General features: G+C 48.8%; 11 protein-coding genes across 11 annotated transcripts; 5 read left to right on the top strand and 6 right to left on the bottom strand.

Annotated features, from left to right (window-relative positions):
• Positions 1 to 194: 194 nt before the first annotated feature.
• KY384_003981 (uncharacterized protein) lies at positions 195 to 1,264 on the top strand (the record flags this gene model as incomplete). Its single annotated transcript, XM_044812490.1, has 2 exons — positions 195 to 257; positions 479 to 1,264. 2 exons carry the CDS (start codon positions 195 to 197, stop codon positions 1,262 to 1,264), a joined length of 849 nt encoding a protein of 282 aa, XP_044671623.1.
• Positions 1,265 to 2,493: 1,229 nt separating this feature from the next.
• KY384_003980 (uncharacterized protein) lies at positions 2,494 to 2,891 on the top strand (the record flags this gene model as incomplete). The annotated part of the gene is made up of 2 exons (XM_044812489.1): positions 2,494 to 2,682; positions 2,736 to 2,891. 2 exons carry the CDS (start codon positions 2,494 to 2,496, stop codon positions 2,889 to 2,891), a joined length of 345 nt encoding a protein of 114 aa, XP_044671622.1.
• A 1,479-nt stretch (positions 2,892 to 4,370) lies between these two features.
• On the bottom strand, positions 4,371 to 5,595 carry KY384_003979 (uncharacterized protein; the record flags this gene model as incomplete). The annotated part of the gene is made up of 2 exons (XM_044812488.1): positions 4,371 to 5,012; positions 5,098 to 5,595. The coding sequence occupies 2 exons, from the start codon at positions 5,593 to 5,595 to the stop codon at positions 4,371 to 4,373; spliced, it is 1,140 nt and encodes a 379-aa protein (XP_044671621.1).
• Positions 5,596 to 6,503: 908 nt separating this feature from the next.
• Positions 6,504 to 7,619, top strand: KY384_003978 (uncharacterized protein; the record flags this gene model as incomplete). Its single annotated transcript, XM_044812487.1, has 4 exons — positions 6,504 to 6,734; positions 6,883 to 7,051; positions 7,096 to 7,193; positions 7,410 to 7,619. 4 exons carry the CDS (start codon positions 6,504 to 6,506, stop codon positions 7,617 to 7,619), a joined length of 708 nt encoding a protein of 235 aa, XP_044671620.1.
• Positions 7,620 to 9,273: 1,654 nt separating this feature from the next.
• KY384_003977 (uncharacterized protein) lies at positions 9,274 to 10,033 on the bottom strand (the record flags this gene model as incomplete). Its single annotated transcript, XM_044812486.1, has 2 exons — positions 9,274 to 9,516; positions 9,566 to 10,033. The coding sequence occupies 2 exons, from the start codon at positions 10,031 to 10,033 to the stop codon at positions 9,274 to 9,276; spliced, it is 711 nt and encodes a 236-aa protein (XP_044671619.1).
• Positions 10,034 to 10,047: 14 nt separating this feature from the next.
• Positions 10,048 to 11,261, bottom strand: KY384_003976 (uncharacterized protein; the record flags this gene model as incomplete). The annotated part of the gene is made up of 2 exons (XM_044812485.1): positions 10,048 to 10,560; positions 10,680 to 11,261. The coding sequence occupies 2 exons, from the start codon at positions 11,259 to 11,261 to the stop codon at positions 10,048 to 10,050; spliced, it is 1,095 nt and encodes a 364-aa protein (XP_044671618.1).
• An 880-nt stretch (positions 11,262 to 12,141) lies between these two features.
• KY384_003975 (uncharacterized protein) lies at positions 12,142 to 12,912 on the top strand (the record flags this gene model as incomplete). Its single annotated transcript, XM_044812484.1, has 1 exon — positions 12,142 to 12,912. One exon carries the CDS (start codon positions 12,142 to 12,144, stop codon positions 12,910 to 12,912), a length of 771 nt encoding a protein of 256 aa, XP_044671617.1.
• A 1,862-nt stretch (positions 12,913 to 14,774) lies between these two features.
• On the bottom strand, positions 14,775 to 15,455 carry KY384_003974 (uncharacterized protein; the record flags this gene model as incomplete). The annotated part of the gene is made up of 1 exon (XM_044812483.1): positions 14,775 to 15,455. One exon carries the CDS (start codon positions 15,453 to 15,455, stop codon positions 14,775 to 14,777), a length of 681 nt encoding a protein of 226 aa, XP_044671616.1.
• Positions 15,456 to 16,184: 729 nt separating this feature from the next.
• On the bottom strand, positions 16,185 to 16,550 carry KY384_003973 (uncharacterized protein; the record flags this gene model as incomplete). Its single annotated transcript, XM_044812482.1, has 1 exon — positions 16,185 to 16,550. One exon carries the CDS (start codon positions 16,548 to 16,550, stop codon positions 16,185 to 16,187), a length of 366 nt encoding a protein of 121 aa, XP_044671615.1.
• A 9-nt stretch (positions 16,551 to 16,559) lies between these two features.
• KY384_003972 (uncharacterized protein) lies at positions 16,560 to 19,426 on the bottom strand (the record flags this gene model as incomplete). The annotated part of the gene is made up of 6 exons (XM_044812481.1): positions 16,560 to 16,715; positions 16,772 to 17,222; positions 18,083 to 18,456; positions 18,507 to 18,553; positions 18,958 to 19,165; positions 19,226 to 19,426. The coding sequence occupies 6 exons, from the start codon at positions 19,424 to 19,426 to the stop codon at positions 16,560 to 16,562; spliced, it is 1,437 nt and encodes a 478-aa protein (XP_044671614.1).
• Positions 19,427 to 20,104: 678 nt separating this feature from the next.
• On the top strand, positions 20,105 to 21,429 carry KY384_003971 (uncharacterized protein; the record flags this gene model as incomplete). The annotated part of the gene is made up of 3 exons (XM_044812480.1): positions 20,105 to 20,575; positions 20,627 to 21,094; positions 21,331 to 21,429. 3 exons carry the CDS (start codon positions 20,105 to 20,107, stop codon positions 21,427 to 21,429), a joined length of 1,038 nt encoding a protein of 345 aa, XP_044671613.1.
• Positions 21,430 to 21,754: the final 325 nt, after the last annotated feature.

Genomic DNA, 21,754 nt, shown 5'->3' with positions numbered 1-21,754 from the left:
GTGGCCGGGCATATAAAGCCTGCCTTCCCCCTCGACTTCTTCTTTTCTTTTCTACTTTCTTCAGCATACTTAGTCACCTCGGACAGATATCAGTCTTCCGCTCTCTCGACTTAATTGTCACATCTAAATATATATATACATACAAGGCGCAACTGAGTGGGTCACTTATCCCTTCCATCATTTCATCCACCACTATGGATACTCAAGTAACACCTCGTCGTCTCTCATCAATCAATATGAAGATGATGCAAGAGGTGGTGGAGTCGCCATCAACATAAATCATTGCGCCGATGACGATACTCTCATTGATGGTGGAGTAGCAATCAATCAACAACAACTGGTTGAACCTGCTCCTCTGGCACAGACATCAGTCTTCTGCTATTTTGACTGAAATGTCATATCTAAATATGTATATACTTCGTCCAGGTATGTCTACACTACATTCAGTATACGGCCGGACAGAGAACTCACAGACTAGGGTGTGTATGTTCCAATGACACACGAAATCTACAAGCAGTGGTCAAGGCGGGTCACCAACACTGGTGACATTATGTACGTGAATCTACCAGAGAGGCTAGGTGAAGATAAAACGGACAACCAGAACGACTGGGTAGTCTTCTGGATCTTTGTATTCCGCCACTTGACTAAAGATTGGCTGCAGACTGCTCGCTTCTCAAGGACGAACAACAAACTCGTCACCCTGAAGAACACTGACGACCTTCCATGGAGTGGAGACCATAAGTCACTCCAGAAGCCCTCAATCAACACACTCATGTCAGAGGGAGTACGCTCGATCTGGCCGCTACTGAGACACGAGGAGCAGCATACTCTCGCACACTATTGGGCGAGTCTCTTGCCGTCTTATCCCGGCGACCCAATACAACGAGCAGCTCCTCAGCCAAGCCGTGAGCAGCGTGGCGAATGGGACTGGACCGGTCTCTACCAACCAGTCCGCCAAGAATACGATCCTAGCCTTGTGCGCTCTCACATGTGCTGTTATTCAGGCCGACAACCGGTTGATTGTCGCTTCGACCAAACACGGCGGGGGGCGACTTCTTACCACACTGCTCTGTTAAAAGCCTACAGCCTTGAGCAGCTTCTCAGCCGAGCCGTGAACAGCGTGACAAACGGGACTGGACAGGTCTCTACCAACCAATCCGCCAAGAATACGATCCTTGCCTTGTGCCCTCTCACAAGTGCTGTTATTCTGGCCGACCACAGGCGGATTGTCAGTTCATTACCAACTTGTGCTTCGAACACGTAAGTCAAATATAGTACAGCTTTATTCCAAGCAACTACTAAAGTCTCGTAGCCATGCGAGCACGATCTCGCAACAACAGTAATGCACATCGGCGCAAGTTGTGAGAGCTGGCTGCTAGGAAAAATCTGATGGGATTATGAGCTTGGAAAGTGCAAGTTTGTGCACAATCCCGCTCTAATCTACAAGGGGCTCAGCCGGTCAGCGACGCTGCCAAAGAAGCATTCAGGAGAAACGAGAATGCACCTGATCTCTTTCATCAGAGACGGATTGTCCGTCCGTATGAAAGATCGACCAACAGAAAAGGGCGGCTTACGGCTTTCAATATTTGAATTATGGCGTGAAAGTTTGTCATTGTTGCAACTGTCGACTGAGATAGTTCATCACTATTCGTATATCTCCACAGACTATGCTCTCAGCTATGGAAGTTTAGGCAGTTCACCATACCTCATCATTCGAACCTGCCAAAAAAGCATGCATACAGCTCAAAAAAGGGACTGATATCGAAATGCGTCCCTATGCCATGCGGCACATCAAGCAGCCAGCGACTCATGACTTTGGCATCAAGTCAGACATTGGGTCACACTCCAGCCATCGAGAGGGACAGCGAGAGTTTGATGATGGACGCAAAACCTGAACAGAGCAAGCTGGATTGATTGCGGCATGATCCAAGCATACGGGAGATATCATCTATCGCCCGCCAAGGCTCATGCGCTCCAGTGACAAAAGGTCGAAGCTGGAAATATGGTGGGTTTGGAGGGAGTACGCCAATTGACAGCTGAGTCTTCGTTGGAAGAACCAAGATAGCATTTAGCAATTCAAATCGAGTCTGAGCATATCATCCTTCTATCATGCGTAAGTTTGTTATGTAGAAATATGAAGTAGGACAGAACTTATGGTCCCTTGCTTTGCGCCCACAGTGGCCTGCTCGATTGGGGTCCATCACCTCAGTAGATTGCGACGTTGGCTTTGATTCGGGATTGATGGTAGCGGATGATTCTGTGTCGTCATTGATGTGAAGGCAGGCTTGGTGAGCATTTCGTGGAGAATTGAGAGCAGTCTTTGAAGTAGTGAATGTAACATTTCTGTTCCAAATCGGGTAATCAGAACACAGGAATCTAGACCACCGGCTGTACTATAAAAACCTCTTCTCAAGCGTCAAATTTTCCTTACTTCTACATCACTCCGAACCCTCACTACGAGTCAATAGAGCATCCACAACTTTCTCGACAATCATGAACCCTCGACAGGTCAATTCACCAAAAGTACCCAATCTGCTCGGAGCCGTGAACAATCAGCGTTACCGTGGAGCCACCGACCCTCAATCCACTAACCTTGGAGGAAATCAGCAAATTCGGCCAGCCCCATATCAACCAGTTCTCAATCAGCAATCATCCCAGCTCACAGGCATGAATCCTCCAAAGGTTAGCTGAAGGTACTTCTATATGATGAGAAGCGAATGAGCTGACTCTTTCAGGCCTATGCGCAAGCTCTAGCCCAGCCTACGCCTCCCGGGCTCACGCCAATCCGCCGAGACACCAAGCTTCAGGTAGACAATTTCGAGGACCGAAGATTCGTCTTCTTCGAGGTAATTCGTTCAAAATACACGTGGGCAGCGCTGAACAATCCATAGGGCATCATGATGAGTATGTCCATGTCAGAGTACCAAGAGTTGAGACATCTTGCAAACAATCACCATGATCTACAACCATCTCGTCCATATGATGACAATGAAGCAGGTCCAGGGCAATACATGGGTACGTTAAACGCGATAGCATCTACTGCGAAAACTAACGATTTCAAAGGGCGTACGCAAATCAGCGGATGAAAGGGGCCGCTAAGCTTACCTCATCCCAACGAGCGAAGTTCAAAACGGTCCACGTCAGAAACCCTCAATCGACACATATAGCCACGACAAGGCGGGCTCAAGGGTCTGGAATCTTCTTACCCCAGATCAACAGCGTCTCATCCACGCGAAGTGGTACAGTTTCCCGGAGTACAATGGTTTTAGCCCAAATTGTGATCCCAGAATCCCACTCCTTAATCCACGTCCAATCCCCTTAGCCAACCATTTCAACTAGTACCAACACCGATAAGGGTAGCAAATGCCAACATGACGAACATACCTCAACCATCCACATTGGGGAGGCCAGTGTGAAGCAGTAATGACTGGTAGGCCGTGCGAAAGGGAGAAGCTGCCATTACAATCATAGCGACATCCTAACAATTTACATAGACATTCTCCATGACTACTTCCATCATCGCTTACTCTAGAATATCAACTCAAGGGAGGGTGCGCGTCTAATCAGTACGATAAGATGTGGGCTCAAAATCAACGCATCCTCGGAAGACGTGAGAACGAACAGATCGAGAATGGGAATTTGCTCTTATTTTTGGTTAGCGGAGATTATGATAAGATCTGTGCGTAGGATGCTGCCATCGCCGTAAACAGGTCTCGGAAATGGGTTTGGTATTTAAGCGATAGGTTCTGAGATGGCGCTGACTCGAGGAACGAATCCTTTTTCTTAAACGGGGGCAGATGTTAAGGACGGAATGGAAGGTTAGCTTGGTCTTGTGCGCAGATGTACGGAATGATCATCTTGATAGACAGGATAAGTAAATGGATTTATATGTTCACGTTCAGCGGTCTGGTTTCTGACTCGTGGGCATTGGTATCATTAAGGAGAATGGATTTGGGGAAGAAGAAAGTCTGGGAGTAAAGGACTGTCTGGGGATGACTTGGATAGAGAATGGAAAGAGTAGTCGGTGGATGACTATGAATTGATGGAGCTGAGTGTTTGTGTCGGGTGTTGGGGAGGAAGGAAAATGAGGTGCTCGATGGGTGTGGGTTTGTATGGAGAACTTTTACAGTCGGAGGAATTCCAATGCCAGAAAAGTTTTGAGGATGGCAAGTCTAGCATGAAAAGAGGGAACTAATGCCAAACCGCTCAATGTATGTCCTTCAAGGAGAACAATGTTGCTTCATGGGCTAGTAGCCAGCATCCGTGAATCTAGATTGAATAATTGAAGTTCTTGCTGGATGTCGAAGCGCAGAATTCTATTCTTCAGCCTCCTTCACGATCATTGCTTTGTGCTAAGACGTTTCGCATTCTTAGATTGCGAGAGATTCCAGCAAACTCTCATCTACGCGATTGTCGTCTTCTTTGCTTCCTCCTCCTGGGCGTAGGGGTGCTGGTAAACGTAGGTTGGCAAGCCATGGTCTGCGATCAAAATCTTTGATACACCATGGAATGAAGCACCGGCCACGATCGTCCGCAGCACCATCGTATTGCTCGCCCTGGTCGTCTGAATCTATCGGATATTCAAGCCAATTGCCCCAACCACGATGATATGTAGGCTTCAGATGGGAGGAAGTTGTTAGATTGAGGACTCTTGCTGCCTTGAGAAGGGCAGTCTTCTGTTCAGTGGGCATCAGAAGATCATGGTTCTCTTGTAGACGATCATCCAATGCTAGTAAAGCGATCAGCCGATCATCGCTCCTCAAGAGATCCACAACCCGGCGATCGCTCCTCCATAGGCGATCTCGCTGGTTGTCTTTATGTAGTAAGTTTGATAGTCGATCGAACTCAGCGTCTTCTATAGGCATGAAAAGAAAGGCGTAGACGTGAAGGTTGTGACAGGAACGGCCAACACAGGTTAAGTCAGCGTCAGGGTAGGTTGAGTGGGGATCAGCTTCAGCAGGGGTGCAACTGAGTAGCTGGATGACTGGCTGGATGTTGTAAGTTTCAAAAGACTGGCAGTCGTGTCTTCGTACCCAGCGCCATGTCTTTTCGGGAAAGTCAGTACACTTGTACGCATGGCACAATACATGGGCACACCTTCAGATCTTCTTGGAATGCCTCCAAATTCCTGGCACATTTCTGCAAAATCTTTTGATGCCTCCCCAAGTCCTCTTGAAAGATGGTTTCCATCTGCTTATGGAGTGCATCGGCGAAACGCTGGTCCAAATGTGGCGCATGCCCGTCCTGCCAATCATACCATATTGATTGGAGCTTTTCGAATGAGCGTTGTTTGATAGAGGGCAGATGTGGTAAAGTACCCAAACGGGGGTTCAGGTGCGCATCCTCATGTGCGTAACAGGCGCTCTGAAAGCACTTTCCCGATTTCTGGGAGTGCGGTAGCAAGCGGCGATATTCGAGTTCCAGGAAATCCTGAACTATTTTGTCGAGGAGTTCACGGGATAGCTTGCAGAACAATGGTTTCTTTTCATCATAGAGAGAATCTATCACCTGGCGATTGATGTGATAAGCTTTGATCCTTGCCACAAATTCTGTCGCATCGATGGGAATAGCCCAGCCTCGAGTGAGATGGGCCATATTTAAGGGCTGCAAGCGGTGTTGCGGGTGAAGTGAGAAGGTGGTTGTAGAAAGACGAAGGGAATGTCGTACAAGTTGAAATGGTGGGGTACTGGTATTTGCCACCCCAATTTCCGTCACTTCACGCACCCCGCATCACCTGAACGAACGCCAGAAGGACGTGCACTCCTCCCCACTAAATCGACGAGCAAAATTGACAGATGAAACTGACTAACCAAAAAATGACTTTGCGTTCTCGTTGCACTCGTAGACTCGGTCCACCATTGGCCCAATGCTAAGTACCATCGACACGCAGTAGCATTCAACTCGGCTCTTGATCTTTAGCTGGAATCACAAGACAGTTACGCAGAAACAATACGTTTGTCATGGATATGTCCACCTGGCCACAAAGTCAGCCACCACAAGAGCCATTGTCGGAGCATCGAAAGCAGAAACCCTTCGAATTATTCCAATGTCAAATCGATCCGCAGGTAGAAGACCAGGCCCTTAGCATGTGAGACTTTCCCACATTCTCTGGGTATGCTCTTTCGCTTTCGACTGTCTAAAGACACTGAGGTCGTGATGGCAACATGCTCGTCACTTCCAGCACAAATTCCAATTCACTTTTGCCTACAGATCCGCTTCCTTTGATTTCGCCGACTTCGTTAAAAGCCCGTCAGCATCCCCATCCCCTCGACAAACAGAAAGAACTGCAAAAATTCCTCGTATCCAATTAAATCCTCCATCCCTGCGCCACAAAGCGCCCAGACTCGCGTGATTTATTTTTAGCCCTCCGCAAACGGTTAGACCACCGTGGCGCAGCATTCCGCCGCGTAATCTCCGCCCTCCCTTCTCCTGACATCTGTCACCCCTCAAGACATCTCCACTCCATTCCGCATCTCAACCCACAGCACCAACTCCAGTCCAGCATGGCACCAACCGAGTCTCAAGTCTTTGCGCGCAGCTTAGACGCACTCAACTCCGCTGCCATGAACATCGTCCACGCGCGACGCGAGATCACGCAACCAAAGCTAAATCGGCGCGGCCTGGACGTCAACAGCACGCAGAAAGCCACCTTGGGCGTGATAGTCGCTTATATCGTCGTGATCGCGCTGCTGTGGAATCTGCCGTATGTGCGATGGGTGTTGTGGCCTTTCAAGGTACGTTTCCCTTCCTCAATCCCTGCATTTTCCCGCCCTCCAATACGCTGGCGGTGAAGAGCTGCTTTTTGATCTCTCTTCTTTTCGCGTTGATTTCGTGATTTTCAGGGTGGTTGCATGAATGGGTACTAATCGGTGCTGGATGTAGATGCTCGTAATAGCCTTCCACGAATTCTCCCACGCAATCACGTCCTGCTGCACGGGCGGGCGCGTGGAATCCATCTCGCTGGATCCGCACGAGGGCGGCGTGACGCACATGCGGGGCGGAATCTCCGCCATAACACTGCCCGCGGGATACTTGGGCTCGTCGCTCATCGGTGCGCTGTTGATTTTCTGCGGGTTCGATATCGTGGCGAGTAAGGTGGCGAGCATTGCGCTCGCCGTGTGTTTTCTACTGACCCTGTGGTGGGCACGGAAGGATTGGTTGACGATCGTGACGATTGGATTGAGCGTGGGGCTGTTGGTGGCGTTTTGGTTTATTGATCATGCTACGCCGTTGAGATTTTTGGTGGTAAGCATGCACAGAATTGATACCTTTGCGAGAAGGGGAAGGCTGACGCGAGTAGCTTTTCATTGGTGTGATGTCGGCGCTATACAGTGTTTGGGATATTGTGAGCCACCTCGAAGCCGTAGGCTCGTGAAGAGGCTGAATGCTGACCTCATTGTGTCTTGCAGTGCGACGATCTGATCCTGCGAAAGGTCAACAGTTCTGATGCCAGTGTGTTTGCGAAAAGATACGGCGGTTCTTCTCAATGCTGGGGTGTCATCTGGTCGGTCATATCACTGACGCTCATGGTCATTTCAATTGTTGCCGGAATCGCCGCATTCCATCAATCTTTTGACCAGCAAGAGAAGGATTCTAAGAAGTTTATCCCGACTTTTTGATAAGCATTGTGGCTTCACTTGGTAGCAGTAATGATGCTATTTAGGGGCAGGAATTTGGACACTAGCGACGTATCGATGCCTTGATGACCGGAGTTACTTGGGACTGGGAAACCCTCTGGATGAGATTCTGATGAGCAATTCTTTATCCTCATTTGAGATTTAAATTGAAGAAACTCATATCACTGTCTATAATCCCATATCCTGATCACAATTTAGACATCGATTTTATCGTGCTGCCGTCGGACTTTCGAGTTCTACACATGCGATGCCCGGGTCTCGGACAAAATTCCGCAATTAAGGGCAATACGTCATGATCGTTTATTTCCTCCACCAAATGTCATGTCCACCTCCCTGCGCACACTCTCACCCCTCCACTATTAATTCACCATGTCCCTCCCTCTCGCCCTCCTCCAGACCATCAGCATCTCAACCTCCCTCCTCTCCGCCGGCGGCATCGCAGCCCTAACCCTCTTCTCGAATCCCTCCCTGCAATCCCTCCCCGCCTCACGCTCCCTCCCTCAAATCCGCTGGCTCTTCAGCCGCGGTTCCCACATTTTCCCCACCGCCGCTTTCCTCTCCTCCACAGGCTTTGCCTGCCTCGCCTTCCTTTCCCTCCCCCTCCCAGCCGGACAGCGAAGCTTGGTACAATTTCTGCGAGCGAGCATGAGCAGAGGCTCAGTCGGGGGAAACGTCGCTGCGGCCTTACTTTGTCTGAGTATCGGACCAATGACGTCTCTCATGCTGCCGACGAATTTGGAGCTGATAAGAATGGGCGAGGAGAGAGGTGCCAAGAGGAGCGAGAAGAGCGCGGAAATGGGCACGGCTTCGAGGGAAGGTGAAGAGGTGGGGGTGGGGAAGAAGGATACTGCGCTGGATGCACTCGGCGGGAAGGGACAGGCTGCTGAGTTTAAGGATGTGAGTGGGCCGCAGGGGAAGGCTGGGCGGGACACTACGAAGGATGAGGATGGGGAGGTGAGACGGCTTTTGGGGGAGTTTGGGCGGTGGAATATACTGAGAGCGATACTGCTTGGTGGAGGCGGGGTGTTGGGCCTAGTGACTGCGCTGGCGTGATGTCAAGAGAGGTTGAACTTACATGGTTGGACCGGACGTGTCCTGTGCTGCAGGGGGCAGAAGTCCCTCGCCCTGCTGCTGAAAGAAGGCACCGGATCTGGCTTCGACCCCCGGGTGCGAGGAATGAGCAATGTATCTACCCCTTGCTTGTCAAATGGCCCCATCACTACGTAGTGTTCTTCCCTTCTCCATTTCATGTGCATCTCTCGCTGGCTTTTTCTGAGGAGCTCTAATGAACATGATTGTGGATTTCCGAGCACTCATGATGCGTGACTGGCTTGTCGGCTTACTGACGCTGACATATATCACGTGAATCAATGTGCTATTTAGTAAGTGTGGTCCAATTAAAGGTCTCGAGCAGATGGCTAGGCAGTGAATCTTCGCTGGTTTTCGGTGGGAGTCCATTTTTAACTGTAAAAGTGATCAATCGACTTGATGACTATATCTAGGCTCGAATGCGTATCTAGATTGGCTAAGGCGACAATGAAAATCACAGTGAGATTCATGCAGCCAAAATTTCACGTTGATTGATCTAAGCTAAAAAATGGAAATAAAGTATATTCGTGAAGCCACCGCTTCCTACTCACTCAAAAAATTCCGAAGGATTAAATGCTGATATGGAGTTGCCCATTTTCTCATTCCACTCTTGAAGATTCTGTGATTGAGCTTCAGTCGAGCTCTTTCCTTGTAACTTGAACTGACGTTCGAGGATTCTCAGGGTAAGATCCTGAGGACGTGATTTTTTATGCTGATTATCTAGCTCGAACACAGTGGTTGACGTTCCAACTGCCGAAGGAACCCATATATCTTCGCCATTATCGTTGATCTGTATTCAATGTTAGCTTATACTCTGGAATAACCGATGTCCGACTCACTTGAGAGAAACACTTTGCATCAGCCTCGTAGTAGGTGTAGACTGTGCTGTAGGCTATGTCGATGGCGGTCTGAATGTCATGGCCGCTTCGACCATTGGTGATTGGAACGAGCTTGTTGATATGCTTCTCTTTGAGATTGTTGGGGTAAGGGCGAAGAAAGTACTGGATTAATTGTATCCTCGCTGCCTCGTCTGGCAGGGATAGCATGATGCGCCTCTGGAGGCGTCGCAACATTCCAGCGTCAATCAGCCATGGATAATTGGAAGCCGCGATGATGATGATGTTTTTGCCGGAGTTGATTACTTTATCCCAGCCAGCCAAAATTTGAGCAGGGGAGGCAGATTCGTAGCTTTGACTTGAGGGACTATCCCTGATTTTGATCAGGGTTTCGCATTCCTCGAAGTAGATTATGGCGTTGTCTTCCTCGATTACCCGATCGAAAAGATGAATAATAGCTCTTCGATCCATGTGTTAGTCAATATCTATAATACAAGTGGGAATGCTAACTTCTCTGTCTTGCCCGCGAATTTTGGGGCGTCGCTCCCAGAGTTGATTTGATAGAAGCTCCAAGAGACCTCTTTCGCTAGGGCGGCAATGAGGACTGACTTGCCAATCCCAGGTGGTCCGAAGATTAAAAAGCCATTTAAGCCTCTTGGTGGGGATAAGTGTGGATGACGTTGACGACCTTGAATAGTTTGAATAGTCACTAGAAGAGTCTTCTTGAGGTGATCCAAGCCAAACACGTCTTTGAGTGCTGGTGTGACGTTGCTTGGTACCATTTTCAGTGAGGAGATTATGTCATCGAGTTGCTGATTGGTTTTCGAGGGCTCAACTTTCTCCAAAGGAAGGTGGATTGCCGGGGCAAGTGGTGACTTTTTTAAGTCCCGGCCGGAAGCCTCCGGTGCCATCGTCCCAGAATCCTGTAGAGTTGATGTCTCATGAAGATTCCCTTCCTCTATCATTTTGATTGATTCCTGCCACATCTCCAGGAAGGTCTTTCGAGAGCCTAGCAATAATTGCCAGGGATCTGCAGGAGTCAGTTCTCCATTCGGGAAGGACGTTCGCAGGGCATAGAATACCTTGAGAGTGTTGATTGGTGAACCAACAGGCTAACATGTAGTCCAGGACCTTTTTGGCAGCTTCCATGCTCAAGAAGATTAAGCCTCGGCCTTTGGCCTCTCGCATGAGCTTGAAGTACGTCATGGTGGCCCGGCTGTAGATTGCATGGGCTCCCCTTTACGTTGATGTCAGCCAACCATCGTCCATTGAGTCGGGAGGGCATGAAATACCAGCGGTAGTGTACGGTATTGTTCTTGTAAGTCGAGTCTCTACAAGTCTCAATGTCGTCGATGGTAAGGCCACGGATCTGGGGAGTCTTGTTCAGCTCGATGGTTTTAATATTTGGGCGGAGACTCACGGGCCGCCACTGGGCGTAGATTTCCGATATCTTGCTTTTGAACCCCGCGTTCTCACAGAAGATAAGCCAGATTGTGGATTGCTGGAAAGGTTCGCTCAACTCGAGGATTATGTCGTGAAGATTGTGGGGATCGAGGAGACCGATATCGTCAAAATGGAGAATGTAAGGTTGCAGCGGATTCTCCTCATCTCGAGCCAGAATGGCATTGGCATTCTGCATGCGAGCGCTTTCTCGGCGAGGTCTCTTTGATGGAGGCTGGTGGTCACCGTGTGTGCCCATGTCGTGTTGATGGTGTTGATGGTGTTGATGTTGTAGTTGGAGATTTGAGATGGAGGTGTCGTACCCATTCATGTCACTAAGGGTTAGGGCTAGGGCTTCTCAATACAGAAGGTGCCTGCACGTTTCCTGACATAGACTAAGTTAACTCGAACATCCAACTGGGATGCGCCTGAAGGGGCCAGAAAAGGCGCCGAAGGCTTCCTCATCCTTTTGCACGGGTAAGTGGAGCTCAATCCCATTAAAGACGAAGGTATTGATGATCGCAGGTTCCTCAGAGCCAGATCTGCCCCCTGGCTCTACAACCCCCTTTTCACCACCTCAAGCCAAGCCTCAGGCGAAGAAGAAAGCTCTCGCGACCTCTAGAGAGCCAATCACCACCAGCAGCCACGGCACGGAACGTCGCTCGCCAGAATCATTGAATCATCTGTATGCTTCATTCAGCGTACGCGAAACGATGTATCTCGTGTTGCATAGACGAGCGAAAAGATCCAGGCGTTCAAGCCCCATATCACCAAAGCCTCATTCACCCAGGCAGTCGAGGCGAACAAAATCTCGGGAAGACAAATCAGCAAACAACACCCTCGAATCAGCTACTCTTGTCGGTAGTCTGGCCTAGAACATAGGGGCCTCCAATCCTCGAACATCTCAGTCTACACCGGGCCCCGAATCCTATTCACCGCCATCCTATTCGAAGGATCGCGGTGGCGAGTTCGATCTTGCCAGGGGGCCCGCATTACCTTCATATGGCTTGAATCCACCTTCATCTGATGACGATAAATCGACACGAAAAGAGGGAAACGACGTTGAGCAGCTCGAAACCGCCGCTCATCATAGTAATTCACTCCACCATTTCCCAAGAAGTCGCCTAGGCAGGCGAACAATGATTCGCAATCTCCAAAATCTGAAAAAAGGGACGATGAGCGGTGCGCTTGGAGTGGGGGCAACTCCAATGCGCTTTAGTGATTGGTGTGTGTCTGGGAAGACCGCCAGCAATCAGCTGATACTATCCGACTCTGGTGTGGTGGAGTACCAAAGTCCGATCAGAGACGTAACAGATGGGATTGCGAGCGACAATCCACAGATCCGCACTATCAGCGAGTCTTCTGCCAGCGGGTCGTCCGGCACTAGAATCCACAGCAGCGAGCCACTGGGCATCGAAAATCTACCAGTCGACCAAGATGACTCTTTGTGCGACGGAGAAGCTTCCAACTCCATCAAATCCTCGTCTCATACCGAGGCTCCAAGCAGCACCAATCACCAAAACGATCAATATGATCAATCTTCAAGTGATGAGATGAGAACTACGTCCGAAGGCAATCCACTCACGGGTAATACGCATGATAAATCCAAAGCGAAGCCACGCGTGAGAAAGAGTAGAAGTATCAAATCAACTTCTGGGGCCCATCTTGAAGTTTTAACTGGGAGCTCTGATCAACTCATCGCCTTCGATAGGGATGGCATCCTGAAAAGATTTGAAGCAGCGATATCCCCTGGCAAGCGACGTCCAAGAGCGGCATCCGGTCGCGTTAATCGACTCGCCAACTCGGCCGATCTAGCGATACACGATCCGGCTTTCACAGACACAGCCCATTGGACCAGAAGAAAAGGTCTCCAACCCTTTTGCACCTTACGCGACTACATGCTGACATGATCTAGCCGAACTCAAACTTGTAGACGATGGCATCATTGACGCGCCAATTAGGAGCGCAGATAATCCAGTGCACCCCCCGACGATCTACTTCATACCTTCGAATCACCTACACTCACCAATTGGCACCTTGATCAGAGCAATCCTCATATCGTCTACGTTAGTGTCGTCTGGCCAGCGGGCCAGTCACGCATCATGAGCGCTCGGGAAATCCTCGACATTAGCCCCAAGAAGGTACGACCTCTTGATTTTGGTCAACAAATGCCACAATACGCTAAGAATTCCGTAGCTGGCCTATGGAGCCCTTGGCTTCATACGAAGTTCGATCGAATCCGCCGAGATGCCCATCCACCCAATCGCACTAGCATCCGCATATCATCGCTTCAACTCGTTCTTCTTGGGAGGGGGGGTGAATCATTAGTGAAAATTGACAGTTACAATGTTGAAGTATGCTTTTATAGACCTAGAACTGTTAGTGATTATGTAATCTTGAGTCCAGCTTTAATACAAAGTTGAACGCAAATGTCTTGCAAGATGCCATTCCGCCTCAAAAATTGCGGAGCTAATTTGGAAATTCCTGCAAAAGCTCCACAGACGCTTTCGGATGATTTTGGAATTCTGAACATAATTTGAAGAGCTAAGTAGATCATACATGCTTCTACGGTTTTCAGGGACGACGTGGAAGCCTGGTGACAGGCTTGGAATAGCATTGTTTGCTCTATCAAAAGCTAAGCTAGAATACATAAGTCCCGTTGATATGGGGACTATCGCTCCATGAATGATAAGATATGAAGTTGGATCATATGAAATTGATTCATCGTCGCCTTCACTCCTATACGTTTTGCCCCAATGCAAGTCTTCGCATGGATTCCGTAATACTCATGTCAAAAGGCGCAGAGCTTTGCCCGTTGCATTGTTCACAGAGCTGTGTTGATTGTGGCTGAATCGATTGAGTACGACGTTAATGATTGGTGGCGGATTGTTGGTTAGGGGGAACTCGCAATGCCGCGAAGATATAGTGGTAGTAGCTGATTAGTACGTATAGGTGCTTATTAACTTTAATTAGTTATAGTAGATTAGGGAATTTAAAGTGCTATTCTACTTATACCGTAATGAATATTATTATATAGCTGCAATAGCAAAGGGCTTAGGGTAGCGTGCTGCTCTGGTGGATTATAAATTGCTACGATATGCGTTAAATAAAGCTAAGCTCTATGATAGCACTTTGGATACAATTGCGTTTTTGCTGCTTTCTTCTTTAATCCTTCTAGAATGATGACAGAAAGCATAGTCGCTCGCGACAGAATGCTATTGACTCCATTTTAAGTTTATTTCATTCCCTCTCTGCCTTTGCTTTTATGCTTCAAGCACGGTCGCTCCAGCGCCTGATACGTCACCGGCGCAGGACCATAATTGTTCCAACGTTCACCACCTCCGTTCAAACAAGAGAAATCGATGTACCAAGTCTTGCACATGACGCACATGTCTAGACATCCTGACTGTTCATTAGTGATGACCGAGAGTTTTGAGGTTGAGGGCCGTTACCACAAGAGAACGATCGTCCAAGAAATACGGCCGTTATTGGAAGAGAAGCAATAGCAAGAGATGTCTGAGAAGAGCGTGTTGTCCTTTGTGACAGTTTTCCTCAAGATGTCAGGAGATTGCAGAACTGTTGTCCTCGGAAATTGCGCATCTCAAACGCTAGAGAAAACTTCCAGAGCTGCATGTAGCGCGAGATGATAGAAATGTTGATTGAGATTCTCATATTGCCTACCCTCGTGAAGCCCATCCAAGCGAGCAACCGAGGCTGAGGGAGATGGCCATTTGGAGATTTGCCCGGGTATGTCGATTTCTACATCACAATCTCATGTAGAGGAAATAATCGGTTGATCAAAAGCTAATTCAATGACGATGCTGTTGTCCCTCATCGTGTAATCAACGACATCCGGAATTGCCGTACCCCAACGAGGTGGCGTCCTGACATTGTCAAGAGACTTAAACCACGCTTGCCAGTGCTTATAGTAAAGTCTGTCATGATCGAAATTGGGATCCCAAGTCCAAGCGTTTGTGAACTTGTAGTCGAATACGACAAGGATGCTTTCGGCGTTTGGCAACAGCCCTCTGAGGTCCTTGAAATCGTCTGCTATCGGCTTCGCGCAAGGGTCATATTGAATGTAGCGAAGATCGGAGGGTGCGGCAGTCTTAAAGTGTCCGGGAAGTTTGTCGTCTAAGCGGACCATCGTGTGCTTAATAAGGAGCCTCTGTTCAATCGAGAGCTCGGCGATGATGTGTGGAGATGGAAAATGGATGCGAGAACCCGAAAGGATGGTAGCGGCGCAGTCATCGAAGAACATTTCGTGCGCGCTGAGCAGATTGGGAAACAACTGTGCTGAATGCTCGATGACTCTGAAGTCAACCTGCGTATCATCATCCATTGCTGCACTAAAGACTGGAAAGCTCTCGACGTGATCTTGGACCACGCTATGATAGATTTTTAGGCGTAGCTCCAATGGGAGCCTCATGAAGGGGAATTGTTCGACAGACATTGTGGGCGTGATAGTTAGATACACTTCAGAAAATAAGCAGCAACGATGATTTATGATATGCGCAGTCAATGGTGCTGGTGAATGCAATGACTATCGTTGATAAGGTAATAATTGTCGATGTTGATGGGAGGTTGAGGTGTCACGAGGAACTCCAGCGCAACAACACTTTGTTCATTCGGATGCGACGGCACTGAGCCCACCCTTAGACACAGGACAGTCAAGATCCCTCTAGATCACCTGTTACAGATGCCGACGGGTGTAATCGTAGAGAGAGCTTTCATTATTGAAGTTAAGGGAATGAACGGCCTCGTTGCTTGCAAAAATCCATACCAATTCCAATATTGCTAATAACATGCTCCGCCTGAGTCGTCACCAATATCGACTGATTCAGATCCCATATCCTCAGCGTGTAATCCGTTGTTACTAAACAAGAGTTGCGAGCCGAATGATACGGAGTGCTCTTGATCCTATTCAACTATTAAGCTCATTGCTTCAAAAAATACAGGGAGAAAATTTGTGGGGGGTGGATTGATGGAGGCGGGGCATAAAGGCAATGCCAACATTTCTCGACGATGAAAAAGCGCTAGATTCATACAAGTGCAGTATCCCAAAAAACCATGTGAGTAATTCCGACCACCCACCAAAGCTGCACTCCATACTTCTCGACCACCCTCCGGCAATTCTCTCCTCCAACCCTCACCATATGCCTCAAACCTCCTCCCTATAATTTCACTCCCACCCCTGCATGACCCACGGCCACACGTCCCTAGCCTCGCCTGTTACAAGCCACGGCCTCCCCACCAGCCTCTCCGCCATTTTCGGCACAATCGACGTAGTACCATCACCCCGGTCCAGAATCTCCTCACACAGCCCCTCAGGATTCCCAACGCTGTATCTCCAGCATAGCCGTACATTCGCATCCTGAGGAGCTGTGGCAGGCATCAGCTTCAGAATTCTAGCTGCCTTGCACAGCGCCTCTTTCTGGTCCTCGGGGATTAGAGCTTCGTGGTTTAAGCAAAGAGATGGGTCTTGCCGAAGCGTTGCTTGGAGTTGTTCGTATTTTGGCTCGTCGATGGGGATGTAGAGGAATCCCATGCTGTGGATTCAATAGACCCAGAGTTCCGCGTCGTAGTGCATTCCCCTGTTCTGCAGCTCACAGACATCCGGAGTCGGGAGGACGGCTTTGGAGAATTTGAGCGCGGGGCGGATTTTGTACAGCTCTAAAGCTGTCGAATGGTGCTTCTTGGCCCACTTCCATGTCTTGACGATAATTAGTATAGATAGAGTCGTATGTGTTCATGTTTTGGTCTGCATACCTTGAGAGAGTCCCGGACTTCTCCTAAATCCTTCAGGATCTCGAGCTGCGCCAGATAGTGTCTCATGAGATCGACACGGTCCAATTCACTACTCTGCTTCCGAATCTCAACCGCACTTGAACTGCGTGCCTCTACGCTAGCAAGTGCTTTATCAAGACTTGATGCTTCCTCAAGTTCTTCTGGTGTCAAGTGATTCGTTGTGGCGTAAGACTTCAGACATATGCGAAGAGCACAATTGTTTTGTGTTTGCTCTCGATCTATCAAACAGCGAAACTCCATCTCTAGAACATCATCGACGATTCTGTCCAGGACCTCTCGTGGTACCTTGAAGAAAGATGCGATCGTCGTGTGCTCGGAAACTTCGTAAAATGCGTTGATCATGTCCCGGTTCTGCCGATAAGCTTTAGTTCTCGCTAGAAATTCAGGTACGTTGAATGGGAGGGCCCAGCCTCTGGAATAATGGGTCATGTTCGGGATTTGTCACGAGGATAGCGTAAGAATGAAGAATGAAGGGAAGAATTGGCAAGAATTGGAAGAGTGAGGAAGTGAGTAAGGATGGAAGATGTTCTGGAAGTATGAGAAAGCGATGGAAGAATACAAGAGGATGGCCAACGGAATTGACGACTTTAAGTGACGGGTGGCGACCTTGAGCGGTTTCGGGAGTCTGACACTCCAAACACGTCAGACACATGAGACCATTCACTGCGCGCCCACCGTCCTCCAGTCATTTCTCAGCATATGCCTATTGACACTCAATCGTATAGGGGAAACCATTGCCCCGTTTGGGGAAGCAAGTGTTGTTGAGTGGCAAACCTGACTAGGCTGTTTACCATCACCACTGAGTGGGGTAATACTTAAGTAGCTGTAGACCAGGTAATTTCCTTAGTTAATCAATACAGCATGCTCATCATATCATAACAATGCCGCAAGCTCTGCCTCAGTCATACCATGAAGACGTCGTTATAGTGGCTGATTGGTACGCGTGAGTGCTTGTTGATTTTGATTGGTCGTAGTAGATTGAGGAATTTGAGTACCCATGCCGTAAGGATTGTCATTACTTGGTCGCAACGGCAAGAGCCTCCGATGATCGTGCTGCTCCGGTGGATTGTAACTTGCTGCAACATGCGGTATCGCCGGTGGATATCGCGGCGCATAAAAGTTCGCCTGCTGGCGCGCAATACTTTGCGCTATCGCGGATTGTTCCTCTGAGTCTACACCTCCACGCCTTGTCGTATTGTCTGATGGATTATTCACCTGTGTGTGTTGTGGATTCGACTGGCCATAGGGATTTGGCCGGCGGGGAGGATTTACTTGGGGATTGGTATCTGGTTGAGGACGGGGATTTGGTTGAGGACGGGGATTTGGTTGAGGACGGGGATTTGGTTGAGGACGGGGATTTGGTTGAGGACGGGGATTTGGTTGAGGACGGGGATTTGGTTGAGGACGGGGATTTGGTTGAGGACGGGGATTTGGTTGAGGACGGGGATTCGGCTGGTGGTGGAGATTTGGTTGACGGTGGGAATTCGGCTAGTATCTACCACCTCGACGTCCGGGTCTACCATAATTTGTTGTGAATTCACACGAGGGGGGCGAGGAACGACGGCTTCACCATCGTTCGCCGCCCACATGCCTTCCCATGTGGCCTTGTGGTCGGCTTTTAGTTGGTCGTAGGCCACCTCTTGAGGCTATACGCGTTCAGTCAGCCTTCGAGACACCTGTGAAGCTTATTACTTACATCAGTAGAGTAAGCGGTTGTGGATTGTTCTGTCTCGGTCTCTCTTGCTGCAGTTCAGACAGCAGATCATTAATTATGGGAGCCTCGGACTCCATGCTATCATAATCAGCCTCTACTTGCCCAGACTCTATGATTGGCTTACTGTATGTGGATTACGAGTTGGGAGATTTGGTGCCATCTTGAATTTGTGAGTATGCTGCTGGCAGTGGTTGAGGTTTGATGGTGATGAAGTTTGACAAACTTTAATGTCCGCAAGATACCGGAAGAGCTGGTCGGTAGACCGTGGCTGGTAAGTGAGCAGAGTGAAGAGGTGTGGCCTTGTGTGATGAAAGGATGAAAGTAACATCTAGGATATGAGGCCAGGGTCAGTTGCAAGGTGTCCTAAATGTTGGGGGACAGGGGGGGATGAGAGAACCTCAGAAGCACGTCCAAAAACCACATGAGCTCCTACCTTTGTGTAAACCTTGCTCTTTTTCCTCGTTCGTCATTGATGGCAATGTTTCCCCTCCACTAGCTTCCGAAGAATTGAGTTCGATATCTGAGTGGGGTGGAATGCGTCCATACCGACGATGGTGTGATTCAATTTTGCGGTGAAAATTTTGCAGTAGATGTACTTCATAGCCGCCGGCAGTGGAGTCTAGCCTCACATACAGCTTTACCTGCCAGCACATTCTTCGCCCAGCAGAACATCCCTGTCGTTGGGGATCGACTCTCATTACAGCCTGTTTATCCGATGTGTTTGAGGTATTCTTCGCGTTCTTTTCCCATCCTTGGACGTATGTAGCAGGTGAAGAGATTTCGAGGAAGCCAGAGGCGTATTGAAGGTCACTGGATACCGGTACAGACGCAGCGGTGGCACCAGGAGGGTAGGAAGTAGGATTCGAGGGTTTGTGGGAGGATGGATGCGTGTAGGTTGCCATGAGGCTATTAAGGCTGTCGAAGAGGAATGAGGGTTCTTGTTGGTGATGGAGTGATGGAAGTGCTCCGCTGCGCCTTTATTAGGGTCAAAGATGCCTGATCTTATCTGGTGAGAAAGTGGTGCGACGGCTCGCTTGTTGCAAGCTTTGTTTGACGGTGAGCGTACTCTTGACGTAAGGGTCTGTATCAATAGGCTCGGCAATGATGAGGTGTCCACGTAAAGGGTGAGGACTCTGGACGGCTGGAGTCTGAAGGTCCGTGGCTGATAGGCGCATGCTGAGATATCAGGGTGAAGCTTAAGTGACTGAAGCGAGGTATAATTGAACGATGGAGACTGCTCTCGTCTTCGAGATGAGTGGGACTGTTCGTGATCATGCATAGCAAAGTCTTGCGAACTTAGAGAGAAGGGGACTCGCAACACGCCCTACAGACTCGTCAGCGGGAGTGTGGTGTTTGTCTCTGATGAATATCTGACCTGATGTTCTTGCACACTCGCGTGCTGCAAGTCATCTGAGTGAATGGGGTGTGTTCTTAGTGAAGGAAAGCTCTCGTCACCATTCGTGAAGTGTCAACACCACCAAACAAGCTTATGTCGCCACCTTCAGCTTCCAGATATTCTCTTTCATCCATATCACCTCGTGTCTCTCCACGAACACTCGTTCGCCATCTTGAGACGAAAGATGATCGAATTTAATAAAGGGTGGGCACTGGCAATTGAGCCTGCCGAATTCATTGCAAGGATCAAGGCTTATGAGGTGAGCCGACCAGCGATCGATGAGCTTCATGACCTGGAACGATGTGCTACAAGCATTATATCTAAGCTACCACATGAAATCTTGAACAACATCATCTTTGAGCTCGTACAGAAGTCTTACCGTCAGTTGATAGAACCTCAGCGTAAGGTAAACGACTGTTGCGAGCGCAAATGCATCCATGAGGGTCGGCTAAAGCATCTGGATCGTGCTGAAGAGTTGGCTTTATTAGACATCGAGAATCTCATCGATAATGGAGACATGGCTGGTTTAGAGACTCAATTCCTGCGTGATGTTGGTGAACAAAGGGAAGGGCTTTGTCAACTCAACAGAGTGCGACACTATACGGCGTTAAGCACAACTGCAACGCTTTTGAAGAATTTTCAGGCTAGGCTAAAGGTGCGTTGTGATTCAATTTCCTACCATACCAGAAGGTCTGATAGTCCAAAGCTGTGGCGTTGGCCAGCAAATCATATTTTCCAAGCTATCAATGACTGCAACATCCGCCCCATTTTACGGTTCAGTAGAAATTACCTGAAAGATTATCACGACACTTGGGCCCGAGCCGACGATGAAAATTTGGATGACTATGATGATTTTATCAACTCGATTGATGTCAAGGCTTATCTGCTGCTGCCGCTTGACGATGACAGGTATCACTGGCTACGAACAGTAATTAACAAGAACAAGCGTCTCTGCCAATATCATGATCTACTCATGTTGAAACACGAGAAAAACACCCTCCTTAGCGCTGCACAGGTACTGAAAATGATACCACCGAAAGCCATGCAAACATTTTCCGAAGAACAAGTGCAAGGAGAGCCTGAATCTATGGGAAGAGATCGCACTGAAAGCGGCACACCTCCTGGAAGCGAAGGTGGGACCTTGAGCGATGGCCTTAGAGGTCGAATATGGCTTGTCAGTCTTTGATGAGCTCAATCGAGGATATCGATGGATGGGAAGGGGAGATAGCGTTGCGACTAAGACGAAACTGAAGCATTGTCATGTGGATTTTCAGGCGCAAAGCTGCACAATGGCTAATTCATCGAAGTACCGCACAAGTTAGCAATGCTTGTGGAACACCTCGACTTTACTTGACGTCGATGATACGAAGACCTGAGGACAGAGAGATGAAAGCTGCATGACCATTGAAGGATTGGGGGGCACTCATGGGAAAAGAGATGTACAGCAAGCCTTTCATTGAACCCCATCCAGCTGTCATTACCAATCTGAAGCTGCCACAGATTGTCTGATGTTGAACTTCCTGCTTTTTTTACGAACTGTACCTTTTTCCATATCGCCAGTCTGCTTACCCAGCAACGTGCATTCTGGTTCCATAGACTACTCGCTCTCACATAGCCCTATCGCTCTACCAGAGTGACTTGTCCATGCATGCTCACCGAAGACCAAATGTAAAACTGATGAACCCACTTAGGAAGGTGTAGCCGATTTGTCATCATCCGTGCGTGAAGTGTTGACCCCACCAAATTGGCTTAGTTTGCCGCCTCAAATTTCAAGTTCTCACTGTCGCCCTCTTCCTTCCCTTCACCGTGAAAGTGCTACCACATTGCCCATCTC

This window comes from Bacidia gigantensis, assembly GCF_019456465.1.
Source record: "Bacidia gigantensis strain McMullin 20006 chromosome Unknown contig_180, whole genome shotgun sequence".
Taxonomy (NCBI): Eukaryota; Fungi; Ascomycota; class Lecanoromycetes; order Lecanorales; family Ramalinaceae; genus Bacidia; species Bacidia gigantensis.
Note: the sequence above shows the minus strand (reverse complement) of the source record. Positions and strands in the feature narration are given on the sequence as shown.